This window comes from Dryobates pubescens, chromosome 21 (assembly GCF_014839835.1).
Source record: "Dryobates pubescens isolate bDryPub1 chromosome 21, bDryPub1.pri, whole genome shotgun sequence".
Lineage (NCBI taxonomy): Eukaryota > Metazoa > Chordata > Aves > Piciformes > Picidae > Dryobates > Dryobates pubescens.
Genome location: NC_071632.1, coordinates 18,862,986 through 18,882,471, shown reverse-complemented (window position 1 = coordinate 18,882,471; position 19,486 = coordinate 18,862,986). Strand labels below are relative to the sequence as shown.

At 54.5% G+C, this 19,486-nt stretch overlaps 1 protein-coding gene across 1 annotated transcript; it reads left to right on the top strand.

Annotated features, from left to right (window-relative positions):
- Positions 1-3,260: 3,260 nt before the first annotated feature.
- On the top strand, positions 3,261-18,248 carry HHATL (hedgehog acyltransferase like). The gene is made up of 11 exons (XM_009898133.2): positions 3,261-3,611; positions 4,407-4,474; positions 5,597-5,710; positions 5,863-6,057; positions 6,557-6,766; positions 10,104-10,275; positions 11,740-11,884; positions 12,237-12,272; positions 13,298-13,499; positions 14,917-15,058; positions 17,725-18,248. The coding sequence occupies exons 1-11, from the start codon at positions 3,506-3,508 to the stop codon at positions 17,844-17,846; spliced, it is 1,512 nt and encodes a 503-aa protein (XP_009896435.1). The 5' UTR covers positions 3,261-3,505; the 3' UTR covers positions 17,847-18,248.
- Positions 18,249-19,486: the final 1,238 nt, after the last annotated feature.

Here is a 19,486-nt window from a genome sequence, read left to right as displayed (position 1 = left end):
GGGGGGTGGACATGGAGTCAACAGGTTCAAGCTTGAACATAGACAATTTGACCTCAACATGAGGGGAAACTTCTTTACAGGGATGGTGACAGAGCACTGGAACAGGTTGCCCAGAGGGGTTGTGTAGTCTCCTCTAGAGACTTTCCAAACCCACCTGGATGCCTTCCTCTGTGGACTACCCTAAGTGATCCTGCTCTGGCAGGGGGCTTGGACTCGATGATCTCTTGAGGTCCCTTCCAACCTCTAATGCACTGTGATGCTGTGAGTCACCATCCCCAGAGGTGTTCAGGAAACACGGGGGCATGTCACTTCAGGATGTGGTTCAGTGGCTGTGGTGGTCTTAGGCTGAAGGTTGGACTTAATCTAAAAGGTCTCTTCCAACTGAAACAGTGCTGTGATTTGTCCTCCAGCTGAGTCTCCTTGATGCACGGCTGTGGGCCATAAACCCCTGCTCTCCAGGGGTGTGTGGAGCATGAGGAGTGATGTCACCATGCTTATCTGCACATATCTCTTAATTACATTGCCTTTAAGCATGCAGTCAATTATGCTGAGGTCTGAAGAGCTGAAGTCCCTGGGCAAGGACTGAGCTGCAGCAGCAGGATGAAGGCTCCCGGGCATCCAAGGGGCACGTGAGGGGCATCCAAATCTTGCTGCAGCAGATTAGGGCCTGAAAGCATTGGCCAGAGAGCCAAAGCCAAGGTGCTGCCTCTCCCTCTGCACATCAAGTTGAAAATGCTGCTGAAAGCTTCATGGCTGGTGCAACAGCAAAGCTGGGCTGAGCCAAGGGGTGCTCACTCTGGACATCCTCCCTCCTGAGCCCAGAACATGGCTTGTCTCACCCCGAAGCAGACAACCCAAGGATGTATTTACAGAGCCCAGGACCATCTGCCTTGTTTCTCTCCCCCCACCCCACAGGCAGCCCTGAAGATGCTTGGAGGATGTCAGCCCCAGCATGAGCACTCCCCAGATCTCATCTGGATTTGGTAGAAGGAGCTTGGAGCAGGACAAGGACCAGTGCCAGGACAGGGCCTGACGCTGTTCACTTGATCTTGGCTGACCTGTGTTTGCCCATCCTGCAATAACAGAGACCACAACCCAGCCCAGCCCCTTCCTCTCCCCTGCTTTGGCTGCAGGTGACAAAAGCTGAGAAGATGACCCCAAAGATGGTTTGTGGAGATGTTGCAGCCTCCAGGTCTCACACTGACCTGGATGCTGCCCATCAGAGGGGGGAATCTCACCTCTTGGCTCCGTGCCTTGGTTTCCCCATCCCCACGCCGTGACAGCTCCTTCTCGCACAAGGTGATGGGGGATTATCTCCTTCCTTGCAGGGCTCAAAGTGGGACACTGAACCACCCCAGGGAGAGACCTGGTGCCTTCCTGGGGGCTGCTGTACCCTAGGACCCGCATGGGCGGCCCTAGGCTGCGCTCCCTGGCCCTGGGGTGAGTTTTGGCAGGCAGCACAGGTCTCCTCCAGCCGCTGCGGTGACAGACAGCTCCTGAACCAGCCCCCTCCGCACTGCCGCTCCGAAATAAAAATACCTTCCCCTGCTGCGCTCCGCTCCCGGCCAAACTTCCTCCCGGGGCAAGGCTGGGGGGGGACGGCAGCCCAAAAATACACCCGGCCAACCCCACCCCCACCTCACACACCCCATAAGCCGGGCTGAGAGATGCTGTAGGGCAAGACAACGGTCCCCAAAATCCTCCACCGCTTCCCCACTCCCTTTTCCCCCCCCCTCCCGCCACCCGCCCCCCATAGCGGTGCCGGAGCCTGGACCCCCGCACCCTCGCCCACCTCCACCCGCGGCCCCGGGGCTCAAGGTCAGTAGCGGGGAGCGCTTCGGGGCTGGGAGGGGGGCACGCCGCTCTTGCTGCTCCAGGGCTTTTTGTCACCTCCGCCTGGTTCCGGCACCCAGCCGGGGGTCTGGGGGTAGTGGAGGGGAGCAGGGCGGGGATGAGGATGCTGCTAGCGGACAGCAGTGTTCTGCATAGGGTGGGGGATGCTGTGCTGCGGACCACCGCTCCCGCCCCACCATGCACCTGACTTGGCAGCCCAGCAGCGATCAGGAGTTCCAAGTGTCCGAGGGGTGCCCACCGCAGGGTCCCCAAGGGCACCCGGGGTGTGTGTGGGGGTCGTTAACAGCCTCCCTCCCGGGTCGTTTGCAGGGTGCTCCCTTTAAGGAAAAAAAATCCAAACAGCAACCTTTAGAAGCTTGGAAAGGAGGGAGGAAAGCTGTCGGAAGCCACCCCGGCGAGTGCCCTCCCGCCGCAGAAGACCGCAGGGGACTGCAGGGAGGTGGCAGCTCGCCCGCCCCGCCTGCGGCAGCCTCGCACAAGGGGGACCCCCTCAGGAACCCCCACACCCTGCGGCTGAGCTCACACTGGGGGAAGGCTCCTTCCCCGCCGGGAAAAGCCTTTTCCTCCAGGACTGGGGAAAATGGGATCACCCCAGAGAACCCTTCCTCCCCCAGCTCTCAAAGTCCTCAATGACCAAAACAATCCTAATTAAACAGACACCACCCCAGACACCACTTGCTCCCACCCTAAATTGCCGGTTTAGCTGCAGAGCTCAGGGCTGCCTGAGAAACACATCTCCCCCAGGTTAATTAGCCTTGAGGAGTAATTGGCCCAGGGCTAATTGCAGGGCTGGTGTCCCTAGAGCCCTGCCCCAAGCCTGGGCAGAGCGGTCAGGGGGCTCAGCTGCACTTGTGGAACCGTAAATCAGTTTGGGATTATGGAGCTTTAGGAGCTTCCCAAGATCCTGAGACTGGGCAAAGCCCCAGAGCAAGGTAGGCTGCAGCCCATGGCATAGGAGTAGGGGCATCCCACCATGTCCCCTCCAGTGTGGGCATCGTTGTGCTCTGTCCTGGATCCCATACCTGGATTCAGTTAGCAGGGACATCAGAGACACTCTGGAGGAGCCCTGTCCTCCAGACGGGGTGGACATCCATCCACCCTGCTGCCATCCTGGAGCATCTCTGAACGTAGGGATGGGTACAGCTTGCTGGGAAGAGCCCTGTCTCAGGACTACCCAGCCCTGCTGCCTCCAAAGCAGGCTATTAGGAACAATTTCTTTGCTGAAAGAGTGGTCAGGCATTGGAACCATCTCCCCACAGAGGTGATGAAGTCACTGTCCCTGGAGGTGTTCAAAACCCACACAGGCATGGTAATTGGGACATGGCTTAGTGAGCGTGGTGGTGTTGGGTTGATGGTTGGACTGGCTGATCCTAGAGGTCTTTTCCAACCTTAAACAACTCTATGCTTCTCTGACATCCTGGCTCCTGGGTGGGTTTTGCAGCAGGACTCAGCAGCAGCCTCTTTCCCCACCCCTGAGCTGTGACCTACAGTTCAGCCTCAGGTGTCACCTTCTGCTTTCCACCTCCCAGCCTTCAAGGAAGCTCACAGAGCAGGAGGGCAGGTGAGCTCTCATCACTGGTTTTGTTCTCTCTCCTTCTTCCTTCTCCCAGGTCTGGATCCCTCACACTGTTGGGGAAGGTGAGCTGCTGCCATGGGGGTTAAAGCAGCACTCCCCAGCTACGAGCTGGGGTTCTATGCTCTCGTGGTGACGTGTGCTGTGGTCTACAGTGGCAGTGGGATCTTCGAAGCATCCAGAGGTAATGCTCCCCACCTCATCTCCCTGGGAGGGGAGAATGGGTGTCAGGTGGCTGCTTTTCTAACTGCCAACACCAGCAGCAGATTGCTTGGGAATCCTTTGCAATGTTCAGAAAGGATTTTCTGCCTCTTTGCCTGCTTGTCCCCTCGTCCCCATTTCCATAGCTGAGGGCAAAAGGCTCTGGGATGTCACAGCTCTCCAGCTGGGAACAGGCAACCACCCTGCCTGCACAGGGCTGGTAGCCAAAGCTTTTGTCTAGAGGCCCCAAAACCTGAAAATTCCATGGGATCAGACAAAAGTCCCTGGGATGTGCACAGGAGCAAGGCTTTGCTGGAAATCCTGGCAGAAGCAGCTGATGTTCCTGACTCCTGTGGTTTTTTCCTGGGACTTTGTCACTTTTGGGAAGGGCTGTTGGAGCCCTGCTGGCTCAGCACTGTGGTGAGGGGGACATCCTGCCTTGCCAACCCCCCACTGCCCACAGCTGCTTCTTGAAAGGGGCAAAGAAGAAAGCTGGGGAGGATTTGAGGTGATAAGGTGAGGGGCAGTGGCTTTAAGCTGGAAGAGAGGAGATTTAGACTGGAGATTAGGAAGAAATTCTTTACAGTGAGGGTAGGGAGACACTGGCACAGGTTGCTGTGGTTGCCCCCTCCCCGAAGGCGTTCAAGGCCAGGTTGGACAAAGCCTTGAGCAACCTGGGCTGGTGGAAGGCAGAGGGGCTGGGACTGTATGATCTCTAAGGTCCCTTCCAACCCAAAGCATTCTCTAATTCTCTCCCCTAACTCTGGGTCCTTTGCAGACAGCATGAACAGGAAGGCTTTCCGGGACGGCATCAAGCCAGGCTGGCACTACTTCGGCAGGAAGATGGTAAGCAGAGGAAGGACTTGGTCTTTTCCAGCCACTGGTGACATGGCTGGTGCTGACCCCTGGAGAAGCAGAGCTGTTTGGGCTTTTTTTCTGCTGCTGACACACTTTTGCAAAGTCCATGTGACTTGTGTTTGTCTCCCTAAAGAACCAGTCAGGAAAACAGCAGCCCTGCAGCACCGCTGCTGCTCTGCTTTGTGTGCGCCGAGAGCAGCAACCTCTGCAGGCCTCCCCTGGGGTCTTGTGACCAAGCTGAAGTGCTCAGGAGCCCTTGGGTGTAAAATGGGAAGAAAAGGCTTTGGGATGTGTGGTTTTCTCTCCATGAAACCACAGAATGGTGGGGGGTGGAAGGGACGTCTGGAGATCATCTGATCTGACCCTCCTGCTAAAGCAGGGCCACTCACAGCAGCTTGCCCAAGATCACAATGCCCAGGCAGGTCTTGAAAGTCTCCAGAGAAGGACATTCCACAACCTTTCTGGGCAGCCTGGTCCAGTGCTCATCAGCTTCAAAGTAAAGAATCATAGAATTGTTAGGGTTGGAAGGGACCTCAAGGATCATCTAGTTCCACCCCCCTGCCATGGGCAGGGACACTTCACACTGCAGCAGGTTGCTCACAGCCACATTCAGCCTGGCTGCAAACACCTCCAGGCAGGAGGCTTCCACCACCTCCCTGGGCAACCTGTGCCAGGCTCTCACCACCCTCATGAGGAAGAACTTCTTCCTAACATCCAATCTGAATCTACCCATTTGTAGTTTTGTTCTATTCCCCCCAGTCCTATCACTCCCTGACACCCTCAAAAGTACCTCCCCAGCTTTCTTGTAGCCCCCTTCAGATCCTGGAAGGCTTCTCTGAGCCTTCTCCAGACTGAACAACCCCAACTCCCTCAGGCTGTCCTCACAGCAGAGCAGCTCCAGCCCTCTGCTCATCCTTGTGGCCCTTCTCTGGACACCTTCCAGCACCTCCAGCCCCTTCCTGTACTGGGGGCTCCAGAACTGGACCCAGAGCTCCAGGTGGGGTCTCTCCAGTGGAAGTTTTCCTTAAGTTCAAGTGAAATCTCCAGACAGGTGTTGGGGCAGAGGTGTGAGGGCTCAGGGCACTGAGGTGCCTGGTGCTTCTCCTGCAGGATGTGGCTGATTTTGAGTGGGTGATGTGGTTCACCTCGTTCAGAAACGTCATCATCTTCGCCCTCTCGGGACACGTCCTCTTTGGCAAGCTCTGCTCCATGACCCTGCCACAGGTGAGCCAGCCACGGGGTGGGATGGATTTGAAAGCACCAGGGTGGCCTGATAACTGTGCAGGGGGGGGATTGAAAGATGTCCTAGGTTAGGGGGAGCAGGGCTGAGGCTTTCTCCCAGGTGCCCATGGGTCAGGTCTGCTCTCTCCTGGCAGCACCGGGCTGTGATGTACATGCTGTATGGGATCTCGGCTGTGCTGGGCAGCATGGGCCTTGTCTACCTGATGATCATCCTCTCCCACTGCCTTGTCCTCTACTCTGTTGCTCTGGCCAAACAGAAGTGGCTCTGCTACGTGGCTGGACTCTGCTGTCTCGCCTCCTTCAAGGTGGAGCCATTCAGCTCATGGCAGGTAGGTCACTTCCAAGGAGAGCTTCTGGGGCACCCACAATCCCTGGGCACTTCTGGCTACATCAGAGCTCCCACAGGGGCTGGGAGGGAGGGGACTGTTATGCTGCTGAGCTTGGGAATAATCCCACAGGACCTCTGTCATGCTTTGGTGGCTTCTTGTAGGGCGAGAGCTCAGGACATGAAACCTTGGTGGTCTAGGCAACAGTTTGTCAGCCAGACAAGACCTGCTCCCAACCCATGTCTGTTTCCCCACCTGTGACACAGAGCTGGGCTGGGCTCAGCAATGCCCACCCCTCTCTACCACTTCCAAGCTCCTCTGGGATGCAGAAGCCAGCTGGGAAATCAAGCCCCAGTTTCGTCTTTCCAGCAGCATTAGCTCCAGGGACAGTTGGTGCCAGAGCAGAATTTGCCTGCTGCCCCAGGGCTTATGTCCTTCACAGAGCAAGGGAGCACAGAAGTGGCAGCCTGTTCCTGGTGGTAACTCTTTGTTTCTCATCCAGAGTGGGTTTGTAACAGGAGCTTTTGATCTTCAAGATGTCCTCTTCTACGGAGGAAGCTGCTTCACTATCATGCGCTGCATGAGCTTTGCACTCGAGAGCTCTGAGAGGGAAGAGGGCATCTACTCCATCTTTGACCTCCTCAAGTACAACTTCTACCTCCCATTCTTCTTCTTCGGGCCTGTCATGACATTTGACCAGTTCCATGCCCAGGTGAGTACTCCTGAGGCCAGGCTGGAGCAGGACCTCTCCCCGGGTTTGTTTCCTTGGGTTCATTGCCTACAAACCCCTTTGGCCGCAGGGAAGGCTGCAGAGCTTCTCGTGGCCACCTGGAGCCTGGCCACGCTCTGGGTTGTGCAGTGGGGCTGTGGGTTTTGTGCAGAGGGGCTTCCACTGCTGGGGGTTAACCTTTCCTTTAGGATTTTTGGCCATTTCCACTGACTGCTCTGGAGGGGAAGCTGCTGCTGTGGCTAAAGCATCATGCTGAGATCAGGAGGGGAGGAGGGTTCAGCTCCTGTCCTTGCTCCCTGGGCACCTGCCTGTCTCAGTTTCCATGTCCTATTGCCTCAGCAGCTCCATGCTGCTCCATTGCAGTGCTGGGAGGCAGTGGGGGGTGCTGGGCATGTGGGTACCCACCCGTGGGACCTCTGCATGCTGGTGGCTGTGCCAGCAAGGGCAGCCTCACATTTCCATCCAGCTGGTTCACCCAAGGAGCTCGAATTTCCAGGGCGGTCTGTGTGTCTTAAGATGAAGTTATTTCCCCAGGACTAAGGGTGGAAGAGTGTGTTTCAGTGAGCAGGGGCTTCCTCTGCTCTCCATGAAGTACCCTGGTGCCACAAGTCTTTGCTTTTGAGGGGCAGACTCCAAACAGTGCTGGGAAACATCATCAGAAGCCTGAGGTGGGACCAGCCAAGCTCTGGGGCTGTTTCATAGCCAAGGACCAGGCAAAGTGGCAGCACTCTTTCCCTCCTCACTCTTCCCATCTCAACATCCTTTTACATCAATGATCAACCCTGGTCACCAAGCCAAACTGGCAACTTCCCATGGGAGGGACATCTGGTTTGGTCAGCTGTTGTGCTGGGAAGAGTTGCCACCACCCCTCTGCTTCCTTTTACAGCAGAACATTGACTTTGGGGTCTCCAGCTGACATCCAGTCCTTCTGCAGGAGCATTTTGGAATAGCATTTGTGTATTTGGAAGACAAAGCAGCCCAGGGCAGAGGAGAGCAGCCAGAGCCTCCCTGGAGGAGACCAAAGACCCACCCAGCCCAGCACCTTCTCTCCAACTCTGGGCTGGTACTGGTTGCCTAAGAAAGGGTCTGGGCTGGTCCCAGTAAGCAAGATGAACTGGTGGGATCTGCTCCCCATGCTGCTGGAATAGCTGCTTCATCTTTCCAGCCAGGCAAGCATGGCTACAACAGCCACACTGCCCAAGCCCCCTCAGAGGGGGTACAGTGCCCCGGGGTGCCCTCCTCACCCCATGTCCTTCTTCCTTCCCCAGTGCCCATCAGCCTGGCTTCTCCTAACACTGCAGCAAAGTATCTGCAAACCCAAGCGTTAAGCTCCTTGTGTCTCCAAGACCTGAACCACTCCTACAAGAGCTGATCTGGAGGGGGTTTTATTCCCTGCTCCTTTGCACAGCCCCAAACCAGGATGAGGTTCCACTTGATGAGGGATTCTCCTCGTGGCTAATTAAAACACTTGCCACAAGGGCACAGGGAACAAATCCCCAACCCTTTTCCCATGCCCCAGCCAGGGGTCCTGTCTTGGCCTGGGCACCACTGCCATCTCCTGGCTGATGCCCCCCTGCACTGCTGGAGCTGCAGCTGATTGCAGAAGTGAATCCCTAATTGCTCAGCAGCAGTTATGGAGGCAGGCAGGTGGAGACCCTTCCCCAGGGTGGAGGATATGGCCCAGTTAGGGAATGGATCTGTCTCTTTGGTTCCTACCAGTGCTATGTCCTGGTGGAGCCATTGCACCACCTTGTGTGATGGGAACTCATCCGTACCAGGGCTTGGGCAACCTCATTTGAGTGGAAAAGCATCTTCCTTACTAGGGTCAGCAGAATAAATTCACTGCTATGAGGCAGGAAGTGTGAGGGACACAGAACCTGATCCCAATGGAGTGGGATGGGAGGGGGCCTTCAGGGATGGGCAGAGCACTGCCACCACACATAGACACGAGAACAAGAGGCAAAGGCCTCAGGTTGTGCCAGGGGAGGCTTAGGTGGGACATCAGAAAAAAAATTATTCCCTGAAAGGGTTGTCAAGCCCTGGAGCAGGCTGGCCAGGGCAGCAGAGGAGTCCCCAGCCCTGGAAGGATTGAAAAGTCATGGAGATGTGGTGCTGAGGGGTATGGTTTAGTGGTGACCTTGATGGTGTTGGGTTTATGGTTGGACTAGATGGTCTGAAAGGTCTTTTCCAACCCAAACAGTTCTGTGAGTCCATGCAAGGTGAGCTCTGTGTCCTCCACACCAGAGCCTGCTCTCCCTCAACTCCTCCTCCAGCTCAGCATCCGGCGACCTCTTTGTGTCCTTAAAGCACTTGGCATATGACAGGCATAAAAAAATCTGGCAGAGGCTTTAATTCTCAGGAATCCTCTGGATTTGATGATGGGGCTGGTGCAGCAGCCTGTGGATTATGCTGGGAGAGCTCCCACCTCTCACAGGGCATAAAGGGAAAGTAATAAACCTAAGAGGATTTGGAACACAGCAGCGATTCTGGCGGCGATGCGAGGACATCGCTCTGCCCAGGGTAATCCTGACAGCTTGCTCTGATGGCTTTTATATGGCAGCAGCCAGGAACATGACAGCTCCTGCAGGCAAAGCCCAGCCCATGTTTGTACAAGGCACAGCAGAGGTGAAATCCCTGTGGATCAGGTCCCAGCTGACTCAGAATCATGGAATCATAAAATGGTAGGAGCTGGAAGGGACCTAGCCCAACCTCCCTGCTGAAGCAGGGTCAGGGGAGCTGGGGTTGCTTAGCCTGCAGAAGAGGAGGCTCAAGGGAGACCTTCTTGCTCTCTACAACTCCCTGAAGGGAGCTTGTAGCCAGGGGGGGGTTGGTCTCTTCTGCCAGGCAACCAGCACCAGAACAAGAGGACACAGTCTCAAGCTGTGCCAGGGGAGGTTTAGGCTCAAGGTGAGGAGAAAGTTCTTCCCAGAAAGAGTAATTGGCCATTGGGATGTGCTGCCCAGGGAGGTGGTGGAGTCACCATCCCTGGAGGTGTTCAAGAGGGGATTGGATGTGGCACTTGGTGCCATGGTTTAGTTGTCAGGAGGTGTTGGGTGACAGGTTGGACTTGATGATCTCTGAGGTCTTTTCCAGCCTCATTGATTCTATGATGTCCAAGAGGAGCTGGAACTTTGCTGTGGGTTGCTCCTTGTGGATGTGCTCACCAGAGACAGCCTCCTGAGTCTTTCTTCATGGAGGTTTGGGCCAGGTAGCCCATGGTGTGATTTCCAGAGGAGTCTGCACTGTTTCCCCAGATGGAGGAGCGTGCTGCCCGTGCTGCCTCTCCGCTCAGCCCTTTCCCCCTTTGCTGCCCTGCCAGGTGAGCACCACAGAGCTAAGACGCAGGGATGATGAGCTGAAGAGCATCCGGGTCCATGCCCTTCTCCACGTGGGGGCCATCATTGCTGTGGACATCTTCTTCCACTTCTTCTACATCCTCACCCTCCCCTCCGACGTGAAGTTCATGAACCGCCTCTCAGACTGGTCCCTGGGTGAGTGGCTGTGCCCGGGCAGGTTCACCTCTGCTCCGCTCTGAGGCGGTGGTGTGGGGTTCAGACCTCCACCAGCCCCACTGAGAGGCTTCTGGACGTGTTTGAGTGCAGCCTCTTCTTCCCCTTGACAGTGCACAAAGCTGCAGTCAGGCCAGCCTGCAGAGCAGGTGGTGGAGGTGTGATGTTCTCTCAGGGTCCCAGTGCAAATGGTTGAGCTCAGGGTTTAAGCGGCTGAGCACCAACCCCTTCCTGCTGGCTTTGTCTGGGCTGGAAGGGAGCTCAGCACCTCCAAGAAATCAGCTCCATGCTGTTGTAAGCAGCAGCTCTGGTATCTCAGGTGCCTTCACAGGTGGCCACCTGCTCTGGGTGTCTGTGAGCCACTGAAATGGCTCCAGGGTGTGGGCTGAGAGGGGCTCAGGGATGCTGTAGCTGAGGTCTTCAATTGCCTAACGGAGGGTGAACCCCTCTTGAGGGCTGGCAGGGAAGAAGCAGGACACAGCAGACAAGGTGCAGGAAGGCCAAGGCTGATGGCAGGTATGGAACTTTTCTTCTGGGCTGGTCAGACTCTGGATTAGAGGTGCAGAGGGGTTATAGAGTCTCCAGAATTAGACACATTCCACACTTACCTGGACAAGGTTCAGTGACCTGGGCTCCATTTAAAGTGGGCTGCTGTCTGAGCTACAATGGCACTAGCACTGGTTTAGGGTGTCCTAAGACACTTGGCTGGCCTGACCAAGCATAAGTAGTACTCCAGAGGGAGCTGATGTCCTCTGCAGGCTCTGCTGATCAGATCTTCCTGGCTTGTGGTGGAGCTCATGAGCTGCTCACATCAAAGCACTGTGTGGCCCTGTGAGATGAATCCCACCAAAGCTGGGGGCATTTTAGCTTCTGTTTGCATAGGAATTTGAACTCTTTAGTGTTTGTTCCTGCAGAGGTTGTCCTCCAGTGTCAGACATCTCTCCAAGACAGAGCTTCTGGCCCTGGCTCTGCTGTAGCATCAACACTACCTCCATAGCTGCAGAGAGCTGTGCCAGGGGACATTTTGATGGACGTGTCAATGAAACCTCAGAGGTCAGAGCTGAGAGCTGTGAGGAGTGCATCATAGGTTAAGATGCTTCAGAGGGAGAGAAGGAATGACCTTATGCTGGAAGAACTGAGGTCTGACTTTCTTGGACTACCAAGACCAATGAACTCCAAGAAGATATTGCCCTTTGGTTCAAGCTTTTAAAATAACTACTTGAGTTTTAAAAGCTTTGCTGGTCCAAGACAGCATTAGGCTGTCCTCTTGATGCTGTTTACTACAGCAGACTGCATGCTTCCATGGGACCCTGAGTGACCCTGCTTTGGCAGGGGGGTTGGACTCCAAGATCTCTTGAGGTCCCTTCCAAGCTCTGATGTACTGTGATGATGCCTCTCGGTTCCTCCACGTTCCTCTTCACCCATTTGACTCTCCTTTTGCTTCAGCTGGCTTGGCCTACTCCAATTTGGTGTATGACTGGGTGAAAGCTGCTGTCATGTTTGGTGTCATCAACACCATTGCCAGACTGGACCACTTGGACCCCCCCCAGCCCCCCAAATGCATCACCATGCTCTATGTCTTTGCAGAAACGTGAGTACCCCATGCCCATCCACGAAGGGAGCCAGCAGGTCTGAGCTGAACCGAGTGTGTGTGGTGGGGAGGACATCTGGGCTGTCCTGAGCAGCTGGCCTGGGAGTTGGAGACAACCTGCACTGAACAGTCTCTATCCAGACCTGGCTGCAGCCCAGGGAAATATTCTTGTGCAGCAGGCAATAGATAAGGAGAGAGGTTCCAACCACATGGATTGTGGGACCTGTTCAAGGCAGCAGCGTGGGGAACTGCTGTGAACAAGGCTGAAGGTGTAGCTCAGCAGGGGACAGCTTTGTGGAGGGGTGTCATGGCTCCTCAGGTTCTCATGTGCATGATGTCATCTGTGTTCCAGGCACTTTGACAGAGGGATTAACGACTGGCTGTGCAAGTAAGTGTCCAACCAAACACCTCCAGTCTGGTCCAGGGTCTTCTCTTTCATCACACGGCAACCAAACACTAAATGCTGTTCATCCTCTCTTCTGGCTGAATCCCACTGTGGCATGCAGTCATATTTGGTCTGTTTATCCACAAGACCATTGAATTAGTTGCCACAAAGTGGAACAGACTCCCTCAGGAGTTGGAAATGAGAGAGTCCTGTCCCAGAAGTCCCTTTAAATGTGGTGAGTTTAGTGTTCCCTCAAGGGAGGAAGAGTCAGGCTCATATTCCATGAGGAGGAAAGGGGAGCTGAGCCCAGATATGCCAAATCCTGGGTAACAAAAGCAGCCTGAGCTCTACCTACAGCTCCCTCAGCCCTTCATCTCTCTTCATCCATGAGTACACACCAGCAAACCTCTACTGAAGGTGCTGGCTGCTCTGTGGCAAAATTCTGTCCACCAGCAAACCTGAGACAGCCTGGAGTTCTACAGATCCTCACATTCCCCCAACCCTTTACTTGCAAGAGGTGGAAAGGATGGCATCACCCTCCCTGGGCTGGGACCATGCAGTGACTGTTGTTAGCTCTGTCTCATCATCAAGTTTAGGCTGGAGGTGAGGAGAAAGTTCTTCACAGAGAGAGTTGTTGGCCATAGGAATGTGCTGCCCAGGGAGGTGGTGGAGTCACCGTCCCTGGAGGCATTATAGAGGGGATTGGATGTGGCACTTGGTGCCATGGTTTAGTAGTCATGAGGTGGTGGGTGACAGGTTGGACTTGATGATCTCTGAGGTCTGTTCCAACCTTATTGATTCTATGATTCTAAAGAGCTATAGATCTGTGAGGAACACAAGCTGTGAGCAGCTGGACTGCAGCAGAGATCAGGGTATGACTAGAACCTGCCAGACCAAACATCCTTCCCTTCTCACTGGGTGCTCTAGATGGACCTATGAGGAGCTTGTGGTGGGTGAGCATGGGATAAGGGACTCCAGAGGGCTGCTCTTGATGAGAAGGAGCACCAGCCACTTTCCTTGCCTGCTAGGTATGTGTATGATCACATTGGAGAGAACCATGACAGCATCATAAAGGAGCTGGGCGCCAGCGTTGCCACCTTTGCCATCACCACCCTGTGGCTGGGGCCCTGTGAGATTGTTTACATCTGGTCTGTCATCAACTGCTTTGGCCTCAACTTCGAGCTCTGGGTGCAGAAGTTCTTCCAGCAGAGGTTCTTTGCCAAACTGGAGGTGAGGAACTGGGTCTGGGACAAAATTCTGGTGTTGGGAAACGTTTGTGACTGTGGGGAGCTTAGACTGGTTTCTACAAATCAGATCTGCCTTCAGCTGAGGCTCAAGAGCAGTGTCACTGGTGGTGACATCCTGCTCTGTGCCCAGGCCTTCTCTGTGGAGACCTGAAGCTCTCTCCTGTGAATTGTTAGCATTCTTGTGATCAGCTACTCAGCTGTGCAAGGGAAGCACAGTTCTGGTCTCTGTATCTCTTTGTTTTATCCACGATGTCACCCACCCTGAGCAAGTTCCCACCTGCCCCCAAGATGCCTCATGGCTGGATGTGGAGCTTTGAAAGGCAAAACAGAGGTCCAGGAGGACCAGGATTGCTGCTTCAATGAGGCACTGAAGTGGCACAGATGGGCATGAAATGTGAGGTCTGTCCCTGGGGAAATATTTGTACATTTCCATACAGAATTCATAGAATGGTTTGGGTTGAGAGGGACCTTAAAGAGCTGCTAGTTCCAACCCCCCCTGCCATGGGCAGGAGAATAATTTGTTCTTGTTCTGCAAAACATCTTGACATTCTGAGTGGTTTTGAGCTGATTTCTGCTAAAAGTTCAGACACTAGGATGAATTCTTTTCCAGCTGCTCTCTGGGGCCAAGGTGCCTCAGGGACATGTTGGGAGAAAGACATTGGAAGCTCTATCCTGGAGACAATTCTGTCCCTGGTTTCTTTTGCCCAGCCTAACACTGGGAGGTGCTAAACCAGTTCAGTAAAGACCACTTCTGAATGAAGACTTTGGAGAGCAATCCTCCTGTTTGCTCTCCTGGTTGAACTCCTAATCAGGTTACAGCCTCCCAGGCAGTGAAAGCCCTTCCCTGTGGCACCACCACTCTCAGCACTAAGTGGCCTGGGGCTTCCTTGTGCTCCTTGAAGATTGCTCTGAGCTGCTTCCCAGCTGTGCTCTCACCAGCTGCTCCTGAGGGTTGCATGCCAGTGGCAATTTCACTCTGCTGCTGTCACAGCTTCTCAGGTCCTTTATAATTCCTAAGAAACAATTCCTAGCAGGAGCTGGGAGTGGTTTGCACACCAGGCTGATACTAACCCTGGTGTAGTGCAACGTTCATCTGCCTGCAGCAAAGGCTGACCCAAAGCAACAGATGAAGAGAGGAGGACTCAGACATTATTAGCACAAAACCATATGTGACATCTGCTCCATACACATGGGACCTCAAAGCACCAGTCCAGAGCCTCCTATGCATCCAAATCAAGGAGCAGAGCAGAAGTTTTACCTTGTTCTTATGTTTCTTCATCCCAGAGAAACTGAAAGCTCTTCTGATTTTCATCTACCCCTCTAGGAAGCCAGCTGGATTTTGGTGGGAGTTCAACCAGTGGATGCCCTTCCCTTACTCTCTGCTCCTCTCTCCTCCCCAGGCTAAGCTCCCAGAGGGCATGTCTCGGCGGGTTAGGGCAGCTTTTGGGGCAGTGAATTTCTGGGCCATCGTCCTCTACAACATCCCAGCCCTCAACAGCCTGGAGTTTGCTCTGCTGGTGACCAAGAGACTCCTCCTGACAGGTAAGGGAGGAGGGAAGCTTGTCTCAGTGGACTGGATGCTGGTAGGGGGAACTGAGGACCCTTTCTCCACCAGAAGAGTTGTCAAGCCCTGGACCAGGCTGCCCAGGGCAGTGGTGCAGTCCCCATGCCTGGAGGGCTTTGAAAGCCATGGGGATGTGGTGCTGAGGGACAGGGTTTAGTAGTGACCTGGCAGTGCTGGGTCAATGGCTAGACTTGATGATCCTAAAGGTCTCCTCCAACCAAAATGATTTTATTGTGCTATGTCTGGGACTTCCTGGGGTCCAAAGTGCTCTGGCCATTGGCTTGTTGTGTGGTTGCTCCTGGTTGTGCTTAATTCTTGTTCAAAAGGTAGGCAGTGGTTTGATAGCTCCCAGCCTTCTCCTGTGAGCTCTCTGGGGTACCCCTTCCAGGTGTGCCTGTACAGCTTCCAGCACAGCCTGAAGCCATCATCTAGACTCCCCACAGCAACACAAAGGTCATGTTCACGCCACCAAGGCAGGCTGTGAAGTGTTCCCTTGCTGGAGAAAGGGATTTTCTTGTCCCACCTCCTTTCCTTTTCATTGAGCAGGGAAGTCATTGTGCCCTGTGCTCAGCACTGCTTAGGCCACACCTTGAGTCCTGTGTCCAGTTCTGGGCCCCTCAGTTTAGGAAGGAGGTTGAGTTCCTGGAAGGTGTCCAGAGAAGGGCAACAAAGCTGGGGAGGGGTCTGGAGCACAGCCCTGGGAGGAGAGGCTGAGGGAGCTGGGGTTGCTTAGCCTGGAGAAGAGGAGGCTCAGGGGAGACCTTCTTGCTCTCTACAACTCCCTGAAGGGAGGTTGTAGCCAGGTGGGGGTTGGTCTCTTCTCCCAGGCACCCAGCAGCAGAACAAGAGGACACAGTCTCAAGCTGTGCCAGGGGAGGTTTAGGCTGGAGGTGAGGAAGAAGCTCTTCATAGAAAGAGAGACTGGCCATTGGAATGTGCTGCCCAGGGAGGTGGTGGAGTCACCATCATTGGAGGTGTTTAGGAGGAGCCTGGATGGGGCACTTGGTGCCATGGTTTAGTTGATCAGATGGTGTTGGGTGCTAGGTTGGACTGGATGATCTCAAAGGTCTTTTCCAACCTGGTTAATTCCATTCCATTCTATTCTGACAGCTTCTCTTGCATCAACTTAAAAGTGACACAGCTACAAATCTTTGTGCTGCAGCCTTCTCTGTGTGTTTCTAATTGGTGGGTGGTGGCACTAATGATCTTCTTGATCAGCCCAGGGTATAAATAGCTGTCAGGGCCCACGTTCTCCAGCCCTCCCTGGGACAGGGCTGGCGTGGGACATGGATAATGTGACGCTCTGGGCTCAGTGTGCCAGAAGTGCCTGCCTGCTGAGCTAGCTGGCTTTTGCTGGTTCCATTATTCATTTCAGAGGTCCTGTTTTAGCTGGTACAAAGCCTGTGTCTCCACTCTGCTGTGGATACCAGGCTCGTGGTTGCAAACGTCATCAGACCCTTCCTAAGTGGAGGATTTGCTCCCAGCTCTTAGTCACTGGCACAGATATGTGCTTCCCTCCTTGCACACTCTGTCCCCAGTAGACATGGGGCAGTGCTGGGGCTCATCCTCAGCATCAGCAGTGCACTAAGCTTCCAGAAGGTCACAGTGATGAACAATGATGGACATGGGGAGGTTGAATCATAGAATGGTTTGAGTTGGAAGGGCCCTTACAGATCATCTAGTTTCAACCCCCCTGCTGTGGGCAGGGACACCTTCCACTAGCCCAGCTTGCTCAAAGCCTCATCCAGCCTGGCCTTGAACACTTCCAGGGATGGGGCATCCACAGCCTCTCTGTGCAGCCTGTTCCAGTGTCTCACCACCCTCATGGTGAAGATTTGTTTTATAGCCAATCTAAATCTCCTCTCTTCCAGTCTGTAACTATTACCTCCCATCCTACACTGCTGGATCAAGAGTCCCTCCCCATCTCTCCTGTAGGCCCCCTTTAAGCCACTGTAGGTCTCCCCACAGAAAGTCAGGAGATCTCATAGCAGAGACAGAATGGGCAGCAAGTCAACTATGAAGTCTTGGTGCACCTACCAAGGCTTCACCCTGGGAACTTCTCTCTCCTCTCAGCAAAGCTGTAGGGCTGGATCCACAATGGAAAATGTCCTTGGCCATCAGGTACTGCCCAAACCCACCTGAAAAGCAGCAGTGCTGGAGAACAGAATCATAGAATTGGCAGGGTTGGAAGGGACCTCAAGGCTCAGCCAGTTCCAAGCCCCCTGCCATGGGCAGGGACACCTCACACTACAGCAGGTTGCTCACAGCCACATCCAGCCTGGCTGCAAACACCTCCAGGCAGGAGGCTTCCACCACCTCCCTGGGCAACCTGTGCCAGGCTCTCACCACCCTCATGGGGAACAACTTCTTCCTAACATCCAATCTCAATCTCCCCATTTCTAGTTTTGCTCCATCCTCCCCAGTCCTATCCCTCCCTGACAGCCTCAAAAGTCCCTCCCCAGCTTTCTTGTAGCCCCCTGCAGATACTGGAAGGCCACAATGAGGTCTCCTGGGAGCCTTCTCTTCTCCAGACTGAACAGCCCAAACTCCTTCAGTCTGTCCTCACAGGAGAGGTGCTCCAGCCCTCTATCCCTGCTAGGTAAGCAGCTCTGCCTAGATGACCATGTCTGCCTTCATCTTCCAGGCTTCCCTGTCAGCACCTTGTCCATCTGGTTCATCACATACTGTGGAGTGCAGCTGATCAAGGAGCGTGAGCGTGTCCTGGCCATCGAGGAGGAGAGGATTGACAAAGCAAAGGTGGAGTAGAGGAAGGCATCAGCAGGCTTGTCCCATAGCCTCAGCTCCCTTCCAGCCACTGCTGCCAGGCCAGCCACTGCTCCAGGGCTCTCCAAGCACTCCTGACAATCAGACTGCTGTAGCTCACCCATGTAGAAGTCACCTGGGAAGCAAAGGTCGCTCTCTTGCTGCAGGAAAGATTCTTCTCTGAGACACAGCAGGCTTTCCACAGGCTCCCCTTGCATGACAGACTGCTGAGGCAGGCTTCCAGGATGCTTCTTTAATGCCAGAAAGAACCATCCCCATCATTTTTCTGATCCTTGGACACCATGCAGGCCTGGAGAGTTTTCTCCCTGCTTCCTGTAACACTTGGTCCACCAACACTTGGCTCTCGTGCAGGACCTGTAGCCCGTGTCTCCCAGGGGAGACTCTCACAGCTGGATGGAGAAAGGAATTAACTGGTGCTGAGCCTGCTCTGAGAAGACCCTCTCCAGGTCACTTCCAGCCCAAGCATCCCATGTCTCCTTCACTGCAAGAAATGGTCAGCATGTGCTGCCAGGTGTTCAGCCTCTCTGGCTGTGCAGTGAGGACTGCCAAAGGGCTCTGCAGGATCTATACCTGCCAAGAGGCTAATAAATAAATAGGACAATCTTTAGAGCAAGGGAAGGAGGACCAGGAACAGCACATTGCAGAGTCCTTATGTCCCCCCCACTGTCAGCAGTGCAGGGGTAGCTGTTGCCACCTCTGCAGAGCAGGTCCCTCCGGTGCTAAATGTCTTGAACGAACCAAGAGAGTCAGTCTCAGCCTGAGGCACAGCTAACGAGGGTGCAGGAGCCACTCCTGCTTCCCAGCCAGCCTGCATCCTGGCCAGCTTGCCTGGGGAGCAAGTGTGCTGAGGAAACACAACACATGGCTCACACCTGCTGTGTCCACAGACCCCACTTCACTCTCAAAGGGGCCTCCACTGCTGGGTCTGAGACCAGTGTGGCCACCGCGACCATCCTGCTGTGATTCATGTCCTGGGACTCAAACCAAAGCCCACTTGCTTTTTTTCCCCCCCACATGCCATGGACAAAGGTTCTAGCTCACATTCCTGCCCATGGGTGAAGAGCAGAAGATGCTGTAGCCAGCTCTTGCTAATCTCCAACCAAACCATCTCCTGAGTCAACTGACTCTGGTGCAGACAGCCTAAGCCTGGGGCTGCATGGCTGAATGAGCACACGCATGGATGTACAACCAAAGGAGGAAAGTCCTGAGTGCAGGGCAGTAAATGGGGACTTGGTGGTGGAGGAGAAGCCTGGGGTAGCCTCCTTGGAGAAGCAGAAGTGATTGGGGACTTGGTGGTGGAGGAGAAGCCTGGGGTAGCCTCCTTGGAGAAGCTGCTTTGAGAGTGGACTGAACAACTGTAGGTGTGGTGCCTTGGGGGAAGGTGGGGTTTGAACTGAACAAACAGCTCTGGCTCTCTTGCACTTTAGAGTAACTTTCAGTGGCCTTATGTCTGAGTGATGGTGGTGCTTGGTGAGGGCAGAATCTGGACCACTCTGCCATGTGGGTCGAGATGCTTGGTGCTGGTGCGTTCTGGCTTCCACGTGGATGAGACAGGATCGGTTCCTAGCCAGCTTTCAGCTCTGCCAAAGCAATTTGTGAAGCCCCTGGTAAATGTTGTTTCT

Excerpts from the sequence above, each read along its gene's own strand:
- HHATL (XM_009898133.2), top strand. The coding sequence starts at position 3,506 with ATGGGGGTTAAAGCAGCACTCCCCAGCTACGAGCTGGGGTTCTATGCT. Across the intron at positions 10,276-11,739 it reads CCTCTCAGACTGGTCCCTGG|CTGGCTTGGCCTACTCCAAT; the intron begins GTGAGTGGCTGT and ends CTTTTGCTTCAG. Across the intron at positions 15,059-17,724 it reads CAAGAGACTCCTCCTGACAG|GCTTCCCTGTCAGCACCTTG; the intron begins GTAAGGGAGGAG and ends TTCATCTTCCAG.